Here is a 16,456-nt window from a genome sequence, read left to right as displayed (position 1 = left end):
GGTGTGTCCACCATGAATACATCATATGATGAAGTGGGCGTCTAGTGCCCTATGGGCAGTGGTTCCTATTTGTCTCCTGCATCATCATCCATGCCGTCGATGTCTTCGGAGTCGAGGTCGAGCATGTCGGTCAAATCTTCGACAGTGGCTACTAAGTGGGTGGTGGGTGGGCGGCGAATTTCTTCGTCATCCGCACCCCAATCCTGCGGGACATAGTTCGACCAGGACTCTCCTAACAAGGAGAGAGACCTTAATGAGTTCAGTATGTCGCCGAAGGGCGAGTGCTAAAAGATATCCGCGAAGGTAAACTCCATGATCGGCGCCCAATCAGATTCGATAGGCACGGGCGCAGGCGGTTCGGAGTCTGTGGCCGGGGAAGGATCCAGCAGTGTGGCATCACGGCTCTCGTGAAGGGTAAGGTCGATATTCGGCTCGATCGCCGCTGAGGGTGCGGCCTCCATGGCGGGGTCTATCCACCTGTCCATGGATGGCGCGACTGGTTCCAAATTGAGGGTTGGAGCGGTTGCCGGCGCGATCTCCTGGACACTGTCTGATGGCAGAGCTAAATCATGCTCATCGTGATCGCGTGGCGCACTAAGCAGGGGCTCGAATCCGTCGAAGATCAAGTCTCCGCGGATATCGGCCGTGTAGTTTAAACTTCCAAACCTGACCTGATGGCCAGGGGCGTAACTCTCGATCTGCTCCAGATGGCCAAGCGAGTTGGCCCATAGTGCAAAGCCGCCGAATACAAAGATCTGTCCGAGGAGAAAAGTCTCATCCTGGACTGCATCTCTATCGATGATCGAAGGAGCCATCAAGCCTAATGGCGACGACACAGAGGAACTCTCAATGAAAGCACCAATGTCAGTGTCAAAATCGGCGGATCTCGGGTAGGGAGTTCTGAACTGTGCGTCTAAGGCGGATGGTAACAGGAGGCAGGGGACACGATGTTTTACCCAGGTTCGGGCCCTCTTGATGGAGGTAAAACCCTACGTCCTGCTTGATTATTCTTGATAATATGTGTAGTACAAGAGTTGATCTACCATGAGATCGGAGAGGCTAAACCCTAGAAGCTAGCCTATGGTATGATTGTATGTTGTCCTATGGACTAAAACCCTCCGGTTTATATAGACACTGGAGAGGGCTAGGGTTACACAAAGTCAGTTACAAAGGAGGAGATATACATATCTGTATTGCCTAGCTTGCCTTCCACGCCAAATAGAGTCCCATCCGGATACGGGACGAAGTCTTCAATCTTGTATCTTCATAGTCCAACAGTCCAGCCAAAGGATATAACCCGGCTGTCCGGAGACCCCCTAATCCAGGACTCCCTCAGTACATATATCTCTAGTCCATGCCACACCAATCATTGAACTTTCTGAAACATTAATCTTGAATGGATATTAGTTTGATGAGCTATATGTTGTTATGAATTACCAAAACCACCCGGGGATTAGTTGCACTTTCAGATGACTATTGTCGTAATATGTTCCAAAGCTTATGTAAGAAAGATGCTGGTCACAGTCTATAAGATTAGGGTGATCTCCAATAAGCTCATGAATAGGCCAGGAGTGTGACTAATATGCTCCACCCAAGGGATCAGCCTTCGGCAGTCTAGTACTAGTAAGACATGTAGTGAAACTTCTTTACACCAAACAGGAAATTCAAGGCATAGTCCATTGTTCAGTTGTGAAGGAGTGTAGGTACTTGCTCTAGGTGGAGCTCAACCTTAACAGGTCTTCACTGAAATACTGGTATATCAAAACAGTTTTTGGAACAAAGGACAATATGGGCCCTTGAGATCTGGTGGGGGATTATTGAAATATTAGGGTGGGCCTCGGGCCCATCTAACAATTTATGAAAATCTCTAAGGGCCCGTGTGGGTTAAATGGCACTATGTGTAGTGGGAAGTTTAGTCCCACCCACTAATGGAGAAGGAGTTGGACCTTTTTATAAGAGATTCTTTTCCACATGCTATTGGAGCTTGAGAAGAGAAGAGGCCCTCGCACACTCCTCCTCTGCCGCCCGCCTCACCACGCCTCGCCTCGCCTTGACGCACCGCACCGCGGGAATGAGTCGAGCCAAGCTTACACTTATGAGCTTATTTTTGCCGATCAGGAACGGAGATTTTTTGACAGCTGGGCCACGATCTGAGACATCAGATTGTGGGCCCACGTCTCTCCATGCGGCTGTGCCTATATATGTGTGAGGCGTCTGCCGACCCTAGCCATCTAGAAAATCAGATCACATCTGCCTCCACGCCCATGGTCCATTGCTGCTGCTGCCGCCGTCAACTCCATCCCGTTCATCGCGTACACGGTTGACAAGAGAGAAGGCCCCCGCCTCTCCAGATCTTGTATGGGAGAGAGGCGATCAGGTTTTCGGGGAGCGACTACGTGACTGCTCGCCTCCGATCCACTACTTCCTCTACGTCCACATCGCCTTCGTCATCACCATGTCCATTGACGCCGACCGTGTTGCCGCCGAGAAGCTTGAAGCCGAGAAGAAGGCCGCAAAGGACACCACTGCTGCCGCCGCCATGACGGCGGCTTCTGCCTGGCCTATTGGAGGGTATAACTGATATGTCTCCAATGTATCTATAATTTTTTATTGTTCCATGTTGTTATATTATCATTCTTGGATGTTTTACAATTATTTTATAGCAACTTTATATCATTTTTTCGGACTAACCTATTGATATAGTGCCCAGTGTCAGTTGTTGTTTTTTACTCCGTAGAAAATCAATACCAAACGGAGTCCAAACGCAGTGAAACTTTTTGGAGATTTTTTCTTGACTAGAAGACACCTGTTGGGCCAAAGAAGTACCAGAGGGGGGCTCCGAGGGGAGCACAACCCACCAGGGCGTGCCTGGAGGCCCAGGCGCGCTCAGGTGGGTTGTGCCCACCTCGGTGGCCTCCCGCACTGCCTCTTTGCTCTATAAATACCCCAATATTCCAGAAACCCTAGGGGGTCAACGAAAATCAACTCCAGCCGCCGCAAGTTCCAGAAACCATAAATCCAATCTAGACACCATCACGGAGGGGTTCATCATTCTCATTGGTGCCTCTTCGATGATGCGTGAGTAGTTCATTGTAGACCTATGGGTCCGTAGGCAGTAGCTAGATGGCTTCCTCTCTCTCTCTCTTTTGATTCTCAATACAATGGTCTTTTGGAGATCTATTAGATGTAACTCTCTTTGCGATGTGTTTGTTGGGATTCGATGAACTTTGAGTTTATGATCAGATCTATGTTTTTATCCATGAAAGTTATTTGAGTCTTTTGATCTCTTATATGCATGATTATTTATAGCCTCGTATTTCTTCTTCGAATATTTGGTTTAGTTAGGCCGACTAGATCGATTTTTCTTGCCATGAGAATAGGTGCTTTGTGATGGGTTCATCTTACGGTGCTCGATCCCAGTGACAGAAGGGGAAACGACACTTATGTTTCGTTGCTATTAAGGATAACAAGATGGGGTCTATTTCTACATAAATAGATCTTATCTACATCATGTCATCGTTTTTTTTGCATTACTCCGTTTCTCCATGAACTTAATACACTAGATGCATGCTGGATAGCGGTCGATGTGTGGAGTAATAGTAGTAGATGCAGGCAGGAGTCGGTCTACTAATCTTGGACGTGATGCCTATATAATGATCATTGCATGGATATCGTCATGACTATTTGAAGTTCTATCAATTGCCCAACAGTAATTTGTTTACCCACCATATGTTATTTTTCTCGAGAGAAGCCACTAGTGAAACCTACGGCCCCCCGGGTCTCTTCTTTATTATATTTGCCTTCAAGATCTATTTTTATTCGTTTTTATTTTCAGATCTATTAATCCAAAACCTCCAAAATTAGCTTGTTGCACTTTGTGTTTATTTTGCGTTTATTCGTGATCTATTTATCCTATCTATCATATTTTTATCCCGTCAACTCGACAATTTCTGGCACCGTTACCCAAAAAGGATTGACAACCCCTTTAACACGTCGGGTTACAAATATTTGTTCTTTGTGTACAGGCATTGTTTATGTAGTGTTGTGTGATTCTCCTACTGGTTCGATAATCTTGGTCTCATCACTGAGGGAAATACCTACAGTTGATGTGCTACATCATCCCTTCCTCTTTGGGAAAATACCGGCGTAGTTCAAGCCGTAATCAATAACTCGTTTACCCCACTCCTGTTTATTATCGTTCTAGACATTGTAGCATTATGTGTAGATGTATATGCTATTAACATAGTATGTTCTTGCATGATCCAATATCAGCATGTTGTTAATTCTGCCAATGCCATGCTACTGATTTATTCGTGGATTAATTTAGTCAAAAAACTGCCTATTTACTCAACACCAATAACCTTAAGTGTCTACCCTCTATATATGGAAAACTTGACTGCGAACTCATGGATACGGAATGAGAACTAAAATTCCCTTGATGATTGTATGTGCTCTCGTGCATAGTGATCCAATCATTCTTGACACGGACTTTACAAATAACTCATCCACATATCGCCCTTTCAAATTTGAATTATGGTGGTCATAATCCAGAAGTGTACGAGATCACTATAGTCTATATTGGAAAGTATTACAACTCTAATTTATATTTGACACGACGATGGAAGTAAAGAATACTTATAAGCTCCTGTCCTGGCTCATTCGGGTTGTGAGCCGAGCCCGAGCCAAGTTTCGCAAAGTTTTTCCTCTGCCATGTCTGGCCACGCTTCCTGCAGGCCTGCTGGTGCCGTGTGCTATCTTCCACGGTCACCGGCCATCGAGGCGGCCGAAGCTGCGGTGTAGCAGTGCGCGCTCATCGTTATCGTGGGCGGCACCCGCTCTGGCATTTCCTGTGATGATGTTGCGGCCTTGCTTCGCGAGAAGTGTCCTATGCCTTCCCACACGTTCCCCCTCCATCGCCGCCGCCCCGACGAGTTCCTGCTTCACTTCCAGGACGCCGCTGATCGGGCGCGCGTGGCCGCGGCCACGTTTTGTTTCCGGCTCTTCCGCCTGCTAGTCCATCCATGGAGTGACTCCGCCGGGGCTGAGCCGGTCACGTCGCGGTTCCTCTAGTCCTCTTTGAGCTCGGTGGCATCCCAGACCACGCTTGGGAGCGGGCGTCCGCAGAGACGCTGATGTCCCCGTTCTGTGACGTCGATGAGCTCGCACCAGAGACGGTCAGCATGTCGGACATATCGGCATGGAAACTCAACCCCGACGGGATCCCGCGCTCGTTTGGGCTGCTCCTTACTAAGCCTAGCGCTGCGATCGAGCGTGCTGACCCGAACCTGGTCTTCCACTTCGGTCGCGCCATGCTGCGCTTCCTGGTGTCCATCCGCGTCTCTGCCTACCCTCGGCGCCATGATTTCCCTCCGCGGGCCTATGGCCGTTCCGCCACGGCATCCCCGGCCGGGCACCAACGCCGCCGTCGTTCTTCGCCCCCTGCGCCGTGCGGTTGGCAGGGTATCCTGGGCCCCACCCCTCTGCGCTCAGCGCCCATCGTTGGCCCCGTGTGTTCAGCAAAGTTTTTATCTCCCAAGCCAAGCCTCGACTATTTGCGAGCCTGAGCCTGAGCCTGAGCCTGGCGACCCGAGCCACGACTCAAGATGGGAATGGGCCGGGTCGGCCTGCTGGGTCGCTGACCCGGCCCAAAAATTCAAGGCCGATGGGTCACATGGTTTGGCCTCAATTTTTTTTGGGTCAATAAAGCCGACACCAAGTGACCCGTTGGGTTAGCGGGGTCGGCCCACCTCGTGGTCTCGTATCTCAGGGCAACTAATCGCCGCGCTCGCTGATCTCTGCCGTGTCGGTGGTGCTGCCTCTCGCTCACCATCCTTGTCATGTCCAGCTCGTCATCCGGCGCACCGTCTGCTCGTCCTCCGGTGCGCCGTCCAGCTCTCTAGTGCACATTTGAGACTAGTCTGTAGAGCGTCAATCTGAGCTTACTTGGTCTACTAATGTATGCATGTACAATGTACGGATGCAGCAGCTAGACCACTTGAACCTCCGTATAATTCTTTCTTCTATTCTTGATTACTACTCTATATATTAGGATTTTAGCTATTAGCACATCACAAGAAAAAGCAACACACATCACTAATAATTGGGTCGACCCGAAATACCCATCGGGCCAACAAGGCCACTACTATTCATGATATGGGTCGGCCCGTGGCCTCTTATCTTGGCCCTAAGGCCACTAGGGCCGGGTCCAAGGCCAGGGCCGGGTCGGCCCATTCCCATCCTGGCCACGAGCCTGCTTGGCTGGATTCAACCCCTCCTATAAACAAGAAAGTGCCTCCTATAATCCCCCTTCTCCTCTTCCAATCTCAGTGTTCCCTCCATTTCCCGCCGCGTTCTCCGGGCCCGAACCGCCACTTCCTCCTCGGCGACCACGGCCGCGGTGTCCGCCGCCGGGCGATCCAGCGCCTTCCTCCCCGTGCGGACCCGCCCTGGATGGCCGGGAGAGCCTCTTCCGTGGAGCGCGTGAAGGAGCGTTCCACCGGCCTCGACAAGTTCGTCCTCCGCGAGGCCCGCGGCAGCTCCGCCGAGGTCACCCTTCCCTCTCCTCCCCCCATCTAAACCCTAATCCACGCCACCTCGGGTACTCGATCGATACCTTCGCGCGCTGTCCATGGTAGAAATCGAAACTTTTGCTCGATCTGATCATTTCTCTCGCCGCGATCCACACAAATCGGTTGGTTTTAGTTCGTTGAAGAGTTGGGCAGGACTGATCGGGTGTATCTGCACAGTCATCGCAAGAAAAGAAAAATGCATTTGCACTGTCACAGTACAATAAGTGGGTAATCAAGTTTGTACTTGTTGTTAACTGTGGTTTACTAGAGGGATTAATGGAATTGGTGTTGAATAAATGTACCTGAGTTGTGACCATGTAGGAGATAAAGATAGTTCGGTCAAATGCCGATTTTTTCTTTGGCCCTTGACATTGGTGGAGGCGCATGATTGTTTTCCTGCGGTACTTGATTTTTTTTAATAGTGATTGATTTGATTGTTGAGCTATGTGGATAAATGGTTGGTCCGGTGTGGGCTCGGTGATGTCTCGCTTAGCTGTGTCTTAACCTGGTCTTGCCAATATCCTTTTGGTGTACTTGGCATGTTCAATGTTCACTATTTTTTTTTTGTTAAAATTACTTGGTCACGATTGATGGCCTGGCCTGCTCATCCTTCAAATTTTATTGTATATTTTTTGAAGTTCTTATTAATTGGCGCTAGTGAACAAATAGGAACATTTAATTCGTGAACATGCAAGATGCCAGCACTGACTTATTCTGAAAAGAATTGGCATGTTTTCTTTTAATTGTCTCTGGAGTATACTATAAAGGTGCTGGACAGCTTGGCTGAATAATAATTTATCAGGTTGATGTCCTATCAAACCTCGATGTGACAATGTTGGTATGCCCCTAGTGTCTGACATTTGTCCTGCCAAACTCGTCAATTAGTTTCTATTTTCTAGTATTTCAGTATTTCAGAAAAACCTGATGATGAAGGTTAATGCAAACATTGCAATATTATCTCTCGTCCTCTCTTGGACAGTTGGACATAGGAACACACGTTCTTGTGCACAAGGGGGGGGGGGGGGCAAATCTGTTGGACAGTATTTAGAATTGCTAGGACATCATACTTATTTGAGTTGTTTCATTAAACCAGTTTCCATCTCTTTGCTTTGGCAGTACAAACTGAAGTGTGATCTAGTCTGAAGTAATTACTGCTGTCTGGTTAGCTCAGTGCCTCAGTAGTAAAACTTCATATAAATCTATGTTTATAATCTTATTTAGTTGAGCTTGAGCCAGTCCTGAAGCAGTTATGTCTTCATTAAGGGCATGCTTCCGAGGAATTGATGTACAATACAAAAGTATCGGTAACAGTTTCCCTACCATAAGGATAATACCGTGTTGCTTGATTATCCATCCAACTGAACAGGCATAAAATCCCAGTGTCTGTGTATATGATTTTTTTGAACTTATCTGTATAAATGCATTCAACACCTCTCGGTTTCTTTGTTATCAGGTATACTTGTATGGAGGCCAAGTAACCTCTTGGAAAAATAACTCTGGAGAACAACAGCTATTTCTCAGTAAGAAGGTACTCATATATTTAGTTTTGATAAACGGATATTCTGTGGACCAATTGTTCTACACTTCATCATGCATTTCATTTTTTTTCCTTTGCAGGCTTCTTTCAAACCACCAAAAGCGATTCGTGGGGGCATACAAATTTGTTTTCCTCAAGTATGCTCCTCCTGTTGTTAGTAGTCTAGTTATGCTTTTCCAATGTATTAGTACCCAAATGAGCATTACCATCATGCAGTTAGGGAACCACGGAGTTCTTGAACAGCATGGATTCGCGAGGAACCGACTTTGGAGTGTTGATGAGAGTCCTCCTCTTCCAGATACCACTTCTGATTGTCATATTGACTTGATACTCAAGCAGTCTGAAGAAGATATGAAGACCTGGCCACACAGGTTTGTGTCTAGTAAATATTAAATTCCTTGTTCCCATGTTAAATTGATGATGTTGATTATCCATACATTGCAGTTATGAACTTCGTTTGCAAGTTGCTCTTAGTCCGAGGGGAGATCTGATCCTCACATCTCGAATAAAAAATAAGAATGCTGATGGCAAGCCATTCCAATTTACTTTTGCATTCCATACATACTTTTCAGTCTCTGATATCAGGTACCTTTTGGAATGTTACTTTATTTCCTAATTTTTTGTTGTATTAACTTGTATTTGTATTTCCTAAAATTATTTTGTTGGGAAGGACTGACTGTACCTTCTATAGCATTTTCTACCTTCTATAGCATTTTCTGTAGTGCTGAGTCATGTTGAATGAGCCATTTTAGGATTCAATACTTCGGCACTATTTCAATTGCAGAATAGATACACTTGCGAATGAACAACTTGGCTATTACACAATTTTTTTACTTAGGCACTATTTTAGGATTTAATACTTTGTTCTCTGAAGCATGTGTTTCACATTCCAGCGAAGTACGGGTTGAGGGTTTGGATACCTTGGACTATCATGATAATCTGCAATCTAAGATTCGTTGTACTGAACAAGGCGATGCAGTTGTATTCGAATCTGAAGTAAGCTTTGTATATGCTTCATATTGTGGGGCCACTGTGGTAAGGCACTAACTGTGTTGAACGTTGATTATGAAGGTGGACAGGATATATCTAAGTGCCCCACCCAAGATTGTGACAATTGACCATGAGAAAAAAAGGACATTTGTATTAAGGAAAAAGGAACTTCCTGATGTTGGTGAGTTAGCTTCATTTTTCTTTCTAAATTGAGCATACTCCATACTATGGAAACATGAGTGGTTACTTTGGCATTTGATTTTGTTTACTTCCATGGTCTGTCGTCGTTAAATGCTCGGTTGGTGGGCATGTGCCAGTGCCAATCCGCTCACCAGAGTTCGACTCTGCATGAGGCAGAATGTATTCTGCGCCGTGCAGTGACTGGTGCCAGGTTGTTTTTCTCTAAACAATGCCACCAGGTGCCAGTGCCTGGTTGGTCGAGTTGTTTTTTGTGGTGTGTCATCGCTATATATCCTTTGCTTGCAGTTGTTTGGAACCCATGGGACAGGAAAGCAAAAGCAATGCCAGATTTTGGTGCCGAGGAGTACAAGTGCATGCTGTGTGTAGGGGCTGCACGTATTGAGAAGCCAATTACTTTAAGGCCTGGTGAAGAGTGGCAAGGAAGGCAGGAGATTTCCCCTGTGCCATCCAGTTACAGCAGTGGACTGTTGGATCCTGAAATGATTCAACAGATGCAACGTATCTAGATCTTTTGGTGGTTGAAATGCTATGTAAGTGTTCTGTGGTATTGCCTAGCGTAGTCTGTTCTGAACTTTAAGCTTAAATCATTGCATGTACTTCACCTGCTTACTTTTATTATTCATGAACTCCATTTACGAAATATTATGATGGGCCGGTTGCTACAGAATAATTCATGACTGGATAGTGAATGCTTGAGTATGTTTTAAAATGAATTTTACTAGTTTTTAGCGCAGTAATTGAAATAGTTTTAAGAATGGAATCAAGTATCTCTCATATCAAGTATTTTATCCTAGCAGAACTTAGTATTGTCATTTTGCCAGCGCTCCTGCAAATGATAGTTTGTTATTGCAGAGAATACGGCTGAAGAATGATTTGCACATCTTTAATAATATATATTTCCAATTTTGGTGAACAACATGCCTTTTATCATGGTGTTCGCGAGAACTTAGGGTCCGAGTTTGATTTGCATATCAGCAGTTTTGATTCATACAAGATGCTGTAGTTATAAAAAGATGCCTTGTGGGTTGAACCAGTATTAGCTGTTTGGCTTGCACCAAAATAGTTTTTGTTAAAGAAATTCTGCGCTTGTCTAATGTTCACTTTTCTTTGGCTGCAGGAAGTCTCTTCAGTGTCAATAAGATAATCTGAATGTTCTTCATCCAACTTCCAGCTTTCTTTTTTTGTGTACAATTCCAAAGTAGCCTGTGGTTTTTCTGGAGCAGCACTGGAGTTGAAATCTCCATCATGATTTAAAGGAGATGGAGAATTTTTGTCTATCTTTAGGGACTTTATGTACATTCATAATCAGTCGCTTTACATTACACCTTTTTTTTGCCCTATTATAGGAGGCTGATTTGAAACTGCACAAATAGTATGGTGTCAATTTTGAGTTGTCTCGTGTCATATTGCAGCACTTTACCCGTATGGTGTGTAATACTCCCTCCGTTCACTATTATAAGAGGTTTGGATATTTGAATACGGTTATATACGGACTGAAATGGTGAACAAGCACACTAAAACGTGTCTACATACATCTGATTCAGAAAAAAGTTAAAACATTTTATAATAATGGGCGGAGGAGGTATCTGTGTGTTTAAAAAAAAAATTGTTATTTTGGATCATTTGCCCCACTTTACTTGGACATTAGCATGGGACATTGGATGCTTATTCCATGCCACAAGCACACAAGATCGGAGCTTGAAATTTGTAGCATCTTCACACGGATTAAGCCACAGTCTGCCGCCTTTGATTCATTCCACAACAAAGCAGGGAAAGCAATACAAACAGCAGAAGCCAGCAGGCGAGATGCCCCTGACCCATTCTTCCCACCCCCATCTAACATCTTACAGGTGAACATCATTCTTTGTACATCTCACCAGATGGTAGCAGCAGGTTTATTGGAGATTATTAGATGGCGACAGTGTCGCCGCTATCCACGCCAGAATTCAGTCGCGGGGCTCACCGCGCCACGCATTTTCCGACGTTCCAGAACGACGCCCTCCAGAACAAGGCCCGCCGTCGCGGCGGCTTCTCAGGCGCCGCCGGCCTGTGGCCGAGGGCATGTTTCTCCGAGCTCAGCATGTTCCACATCACCTGAACATCGTCGTATCCGCAGGTTTGCACGTCCCTGTGCAGGTCCACCACCCCTGTGCTCCCTGCGCCCGGTTTGCCGACAGAAATGATTAGTGTTGTTTACTACTAGTAGAAAATGTGTGACTCCTAGTTCTGTAAGACTACATTTAGCTAGCAAAAATAATAAGATGAGAAATTCAAAGTACCCAAACACTGGATAGTCTATAAAAAACCTCTTCATCGGCCTGGTCGGAGTACTATGTATATGTCCAAATAGGTCGTCAGAAGCAAAGGCAGCATAGGTTTAGTACCAGCAGCATTGTAATGCTCGCCCTTTGATTTTACTTTATGCATGGACCTGTTCTTTCCTCGGCACATTTGTCTATTTATATCTTGGGAAAACATATACTACTACTGCTACTGTAATTTTATAAGAACTATGGTATACAAAGTGCAGCAACCGTAATCATTTCGTAATTACTCCCTCCGTTTCAAAATACTTGAACTAAAACCACGGCAATTGTATTTCGAAACGGAGGGAGTGCAAGTCTTCCCTTTATTGGGGTCGATAGAGGAACTAATCGCACGCTCGATATATCAAGAAGCCATGCTAACCAAACCAAGGGATGCGCAAGTTAATTCAGAGATAAACTCGTTGCAGAAACGATGGAGGTTGATTTGCTGGGCGCTAGGTAGCTGCACTTACTGCGGTTCCGCGCCCGCCGCGCCACGGCGAGCCAGGCCCGCCGCACCGGCGCGACGACCCTCTCGCGCCACCACGCCATGGATGGCCGGCGACGAAGCTCGCTCGTAGCCCGACACGGACAAATGACAGCTAGCTCTCTGCAATGATGTTTCCTGAGCGCGCCTTCTAGCCATTTCCGCCGGTAGCCAGGCCTTATATAGGACGGGGTCTACTAGTACTACTGTCTGCTGCTGGCGATCGAGTCCCACGGGGACGGGCCTGTGATCTCTGATCGGTTCGCTGCGGTTCGGCCCGGATTCGATGAGATTCGCTTCCCGGGTCCATGAGATTCGTTTACAGGGTCGCCGGCGCCTCTGATTGGGCGCGCCGTGCGTGCGATCGCCTGTGCATGTGCCGCGGATCGCCCGTGGAGGTTCACGTGGCGCAAATGCGCTGTACTGTACTGAACGGGCTATTGCGTTTCTTTTTCTTCGTTGGAACCGGGCGCTGGCAATCATAGCACCTTTTTTTTTGAGAAATGGCAATCCAATTTTGTTTCTGGACGGACAGACGGCCGTCGGATTAGGTTTTTTTTTAGAAAAGCTCGCCAGGCCTTTATTGAGTACCTAAAACGTTCATAGGAATTACAGTTGGGTCATGCGGAATGCCCAACCACAAATGCCTCCCAAGAGGGAACGAAACACCAAACCTAGCAAGCCTATGAGCCTCATAATTCGACTCTCGAGGTTCAAACGAAAAATTACAAGACATAAATAAGGTAGAAGTTTGCAGGATCTCTTTGATGATAATACCATGATCTCCTTCAGCTCTTTGATGGATATGGTTTACCACCTGCTTACAGTCAGAAGCGATCTGGAGATGATTCATTCCCAGATCCAGTGCCAAAGACATGCCCTCTCTGCATGCGATTGTCTCAACCGTAGTAGGATCCGTTAACCCCTCAATTACCAGCATGGAGGAACCCAGGTAAGCTCCGTCCCGGTCGCGACAGAAGGCCGGTGCCGAAACTCTGGCGTCCACATTGATTTCCACACATCCCTCTGGTGGTGGAAACCACTTGAAAGCCTGCCTAGCATGTGGCTGAACTGTCCTGCGTTGTGTCTCTGACACCAACGCTAACCGGTCTAGGTCAGATATGAAATTAAGCACAAACATGTGTGTCTCATATGGGCTTTGGTGTATTCCCTCATGGATAAGCTGTCTACAAGCATACCAAATTGTCCACATGGTAACTGTCAACCTTGTCAATTGTTCATGGTCTAGATATTCCATCATGGAAAACAGCCACGCTCGTGCTGAAGGCTCTGATGTAGCAATCAAGTAGTCCAGCAAATTATGGTCTACAAGAGACCAAACACATTGTGCCATTGTGCACTCGAGAAGACTATGTCTCCACGAGTCCTAAGCTCCACATGCGTAGCATTGATCATGGTGTGACATTTTCCTGTTCTTTCTAACATCTTCAGTAGGTAGCGAGTTTTTGGCCAGTCTCCAAAGAAAATTTTTCAGCTTTGCTGGAACCTGCACTTTCCATAATGTATCCCAGGCCTTCTCGTTTGCTGCCGAATTAGAGGATCCCCCTCGTCCTTCCAGCCAGTCCTCACGCCTCCTCTTTTTGCCCGCAATCATCCTGTAGGCAGAGCGAATGGAGAAAATTCCGTTCTTTTCAAAACCCCATGACCAGAAATCTTCCATGTTTCTTGTACAGATTGGCACATTTAGAATAGCTGTTATATCATATGGTAAGAAAACCTGGCTGAGCAATGTTGTGTTCTAGCATGCATTATCTCGATCAATCAGCTCCGCCACCATCTAAGGTGGATCAGTTTTTAAAGCAACAATGAGCCTCATATTTTTCCCTCCTGGGTAGCCAATTCATATCCCAAATATGACTTGTGTTTCCATTGCCTATCCTCCGAACGAGTCCAATCTTTAGGATGTCATGACCCTCTATCAAGCCCTCCATATCTGAGAAGGATGACCACCAAGATTGGTTGTCAAGAGCTCACTCTCCGGAAAATACACCGCTTTAAGAATTCTAGCACTGAGTGAACTAGGGTTTTCCAGAACCCTCCACACTTGCCTTGCCAGAAGCGCCAAGTTGAAAATTTCAAAGTCACGGAAGCCTAGAAAGCTTACTTCCCCACCAAAATGCTTTTATCATTGATGTTAGTTGCTGGCATAAACCTCTAGAAAGCTTGAAACAAGACATTGAAAACACCGGAATGGCTTGGGTTACTGATTTTATGAGCACATCCTTTCCAGCCGCTGAGAGAAGTTTCTCCATCCACCCTTGTATCTTGTTCCATAGCCTATCTTTTAGGTATTTAAAAGCACCATTCTTTGAACTCTCAACATCAGAAGGCATGCCAAGATATTTCTCATTCAATTGCTCATTGGGGATTTGTAGGATGGTTTTGATAGCAGCCCTTGTGGACTCAGGGCATCCGGACGGCGCCGCCGGACTAGATGGATCCACGCATGTGTGTCCAGGAACTGCAGCTTCGCTGAAGCGAGTCGCCATTTGGGCCGGCCCACGTACAGATTTTCTGTGCCGTTTTCTTTCACTGTTGTTTCCTTCGGGTTTTCTTTTTGTTTTTCTTCTACGGTTTTTTGCTTCCAGTTTTTCACTGTTTTGTCCGGTTTCAGTTGTTTTGTTCAGGTTTTTTCTTTTTCTATTATTATTTGGTTTCTTTTTCCTTTTATGTTTCTTTTAAACATGTTTCTGTTTCTTTTTCTATTTTCTTCTCTTTATTGCGTATTATGTAAAAAGTTCACCGTGTTTTACAAAATGTTTGTCATATTTGGAAAAATATTTTTTGTGTATTACAAAAATGTTCATCGTATATTACAGAATTGTTCAACTTTTTTACTAAATATTTGATGCATATTCAAAAATTGTTCAACGCATGTCTTCATATTGTTTAAAAAAGGTTCATCGTGTATTATTTAAAATGTTCAACGTATATTAAAAAATATTCAATGTATATTTTTCGAAAATTTTCAAAAGATTACGATAGGTAAATACTTGAGACTCTACTTTAGCACTAGAACTCACTAGCTCGATTGGTAAGAAACACTCTCCCACGTGAAGGAGGTTGTGAGTTCAAGGTCTGGCTCGCGCATAACTTGCTCGTGGGAGCAACTAGTTGGCGAGCGCTCCATTCGGAGCCTCCCAACGATCACTTATGGATTGGCTGAGAGCGGCCATGTGTCATTCTCTGGGCGTTCACTTGGAAAAAATTTCGCACGCTTTTTCATCTTTTAAAACCGTTTTTTGGGGGTTTTTTTTCACCTTTTGATTTTCCATCAGTCTTTCTTATCTTTTGGATCAAAAAAATTCAAAAAAACAAATTTTTTACGTGAATTTTTTCTCCTTCTTCCGCGAGAGGAATGATTTTGCTTCCGCGAGAGGCATGGTCATGCCTCGAAAAAAGAAAAAAATGCATTTTCTATTTTTTTTGCGAGAGACACGGTTGTGCTTTCGCAAGAGGCACAACTGTTCCTCTTGAAAACGAAAAAAAAACATGTTTTCTGTTATTTTTCCTTCCGCGAGAGGCACAGTTGTACTATCGCGAGAGGCATAGCCGTGCCTCTTGGAAATGAAAAAAATATTTTCTGTTTTTTTTCTTCCTTCCGCGAGAGGCATGGTCGAGCCTCTTTCGAAAAGGGGAAAAACGTGCTCCTAGTTCGGTTTTTTTGTGGAAAAAAAGTTCATCAAAATCTATCAACATGCTACCTAATTTTGAAGATCTCGACGCGGGGAATCGAATGGTCAAAACGGTCCGAGATTTAGATGCATGGTTTAAGAGATAAAATGTTTTAAATAAACAGATATAGAAAAAAAGGGAAAACTCATAGGTTACGACAAGTGATGTGCATGCAGTGCAGCACTTGTCGCAACCTGAAAAGGTGAGAGTGATTTTTGAAAAAAGTATTTCTTAATTAGTGATTTCGCCATTTCATTTTTTACTTGTCTAGAGCTCATTTACCTCCTAATGGGCCGGCCCATTTCCTATGCCTTCAGCGAAGGCTCCATCATTTGCCGCCAGCGGGCAGCAAATAGGAGCTCTCCTATCGGTCTGGCCTGGCAGCCGCTTCCCGCTCATCGATCCCGGGCCTCGTCTATCCAGTGAAATTACTAATTAATGAGTACTCGTTGCAAAAATTATTCTAATTTTTTTTATTACAATAAATGGCGCACATGCAACGCGTCACTTGTCACAATCTGAGAGTTTTCTTTTTTTCGTAGATCCGTTTATTCAAAACGTTTTATCTCTCAAACCATGCATCCAAATCTCGAACCGTTTTCACCGTTGGATTCCTCGCATCGAGATCTTCAAAATTAGATCCATGTTGATAGGTTTTGACGAACTTTTT

General features: G+C 45.3%; 2 protein-coding genes across 4 annotated transcripts; one reads left to right on the top strand and one right to left on the bottom strand.

The window, feature by feature from the left end:
- The first annotated feature begins 6,080 nt into the window (after nucleotides 1–6,080).
- On the top strand, nucleotides 6,081–10,782 carry LOC125517201 (putative glucose-6-phosphate 1-epimerase). 3 transcript variants are annotated; one of them, XM_048682382.1, is made up of 9 exons: nucleotides 6,081–6,546; nucleotides 8,023–8,097; nucleotides 8,187–8,243; nucleotides 8,323–8,477; nucleotides 8,551–8,691; nucleotides 9,000–9,102; nucleotides 9,178–9,277; nucleotides 9,414–9,487; nucleotides 9,583–9,721. In XM_048682382.1, exons 1-8 carry the CDS (start codon nucleotides 6,154–6,156, stop codon nucleotides 9,446–9,448), a joined length of 1,059 nt encoding a protein of 352 aa, XP_048538339.1. In that variant the 5' UTR covers nucleotides 6,081–6,153; the 3' UTR covers nucleotides 9,449–9,487; nucleotides 9,583–9,721. The 3 variants fall into 3 exon arrangements, with proteins under 3 accessions (XP_048538339.1, XP_048538338.1, XP_048538337.1); XM_048682380.1 differs by lacking the exon at nucleotides 9,414–9,487 and adding an exon at nucleotides 10,415–10,782 and having other exon boundaries at nucleotides 6,096–6,546; nucleotides 9,583–9,827; XM_048682381.1 differs by having other exon boundaries at nucleotides 9,414–9,725.
- A 240-nt stretch (nucleotides 10,783–11,022) lies between these two features.
- On the bottom strand, nucleotides 11,023–12,244 carry LOC125515395. Its single transcript, XM_048680862.1, has 2 exons — nucleotides 12,077–12,244; nucleotides 11,023–11,453 (listed from the first exon to the last, which is right to left on the bottom strand). Exons 1-2 carry the CDS (start codon nucleotides 12,153–12,155, stop codon nucleotides 11,257–11,259), a joined length of 276 nt encoding a protein of 91 aa, XP_048536819.1. The 5' UTR covers nucleotides 12,156–12,244; the 3' UTR covers nucleotides 11,023–11,256.
- Between the last annotated feature and the right edge of the window lie 4,212 nt (nucleotides 12,245–16,456).

This window comes from Triticum urartu, chromosome 6 (assembly GCF_003073215.2).
Source record: "Triticum urartu cultivar G1812 chromosome 6, Tu2.1, whole genome shotgun sequence".
Taxonomy (NCBI): Eukaryota; Viridiplantae; Streptophyta; class Magnoliopsida; order Poales; family Poaceae; genus Triticum; species Triticum urartu.
Note: the sequence above shows the minus strand (reverse complement) of the source record. Positions and strands in the feature narration are given on the sequence as shown.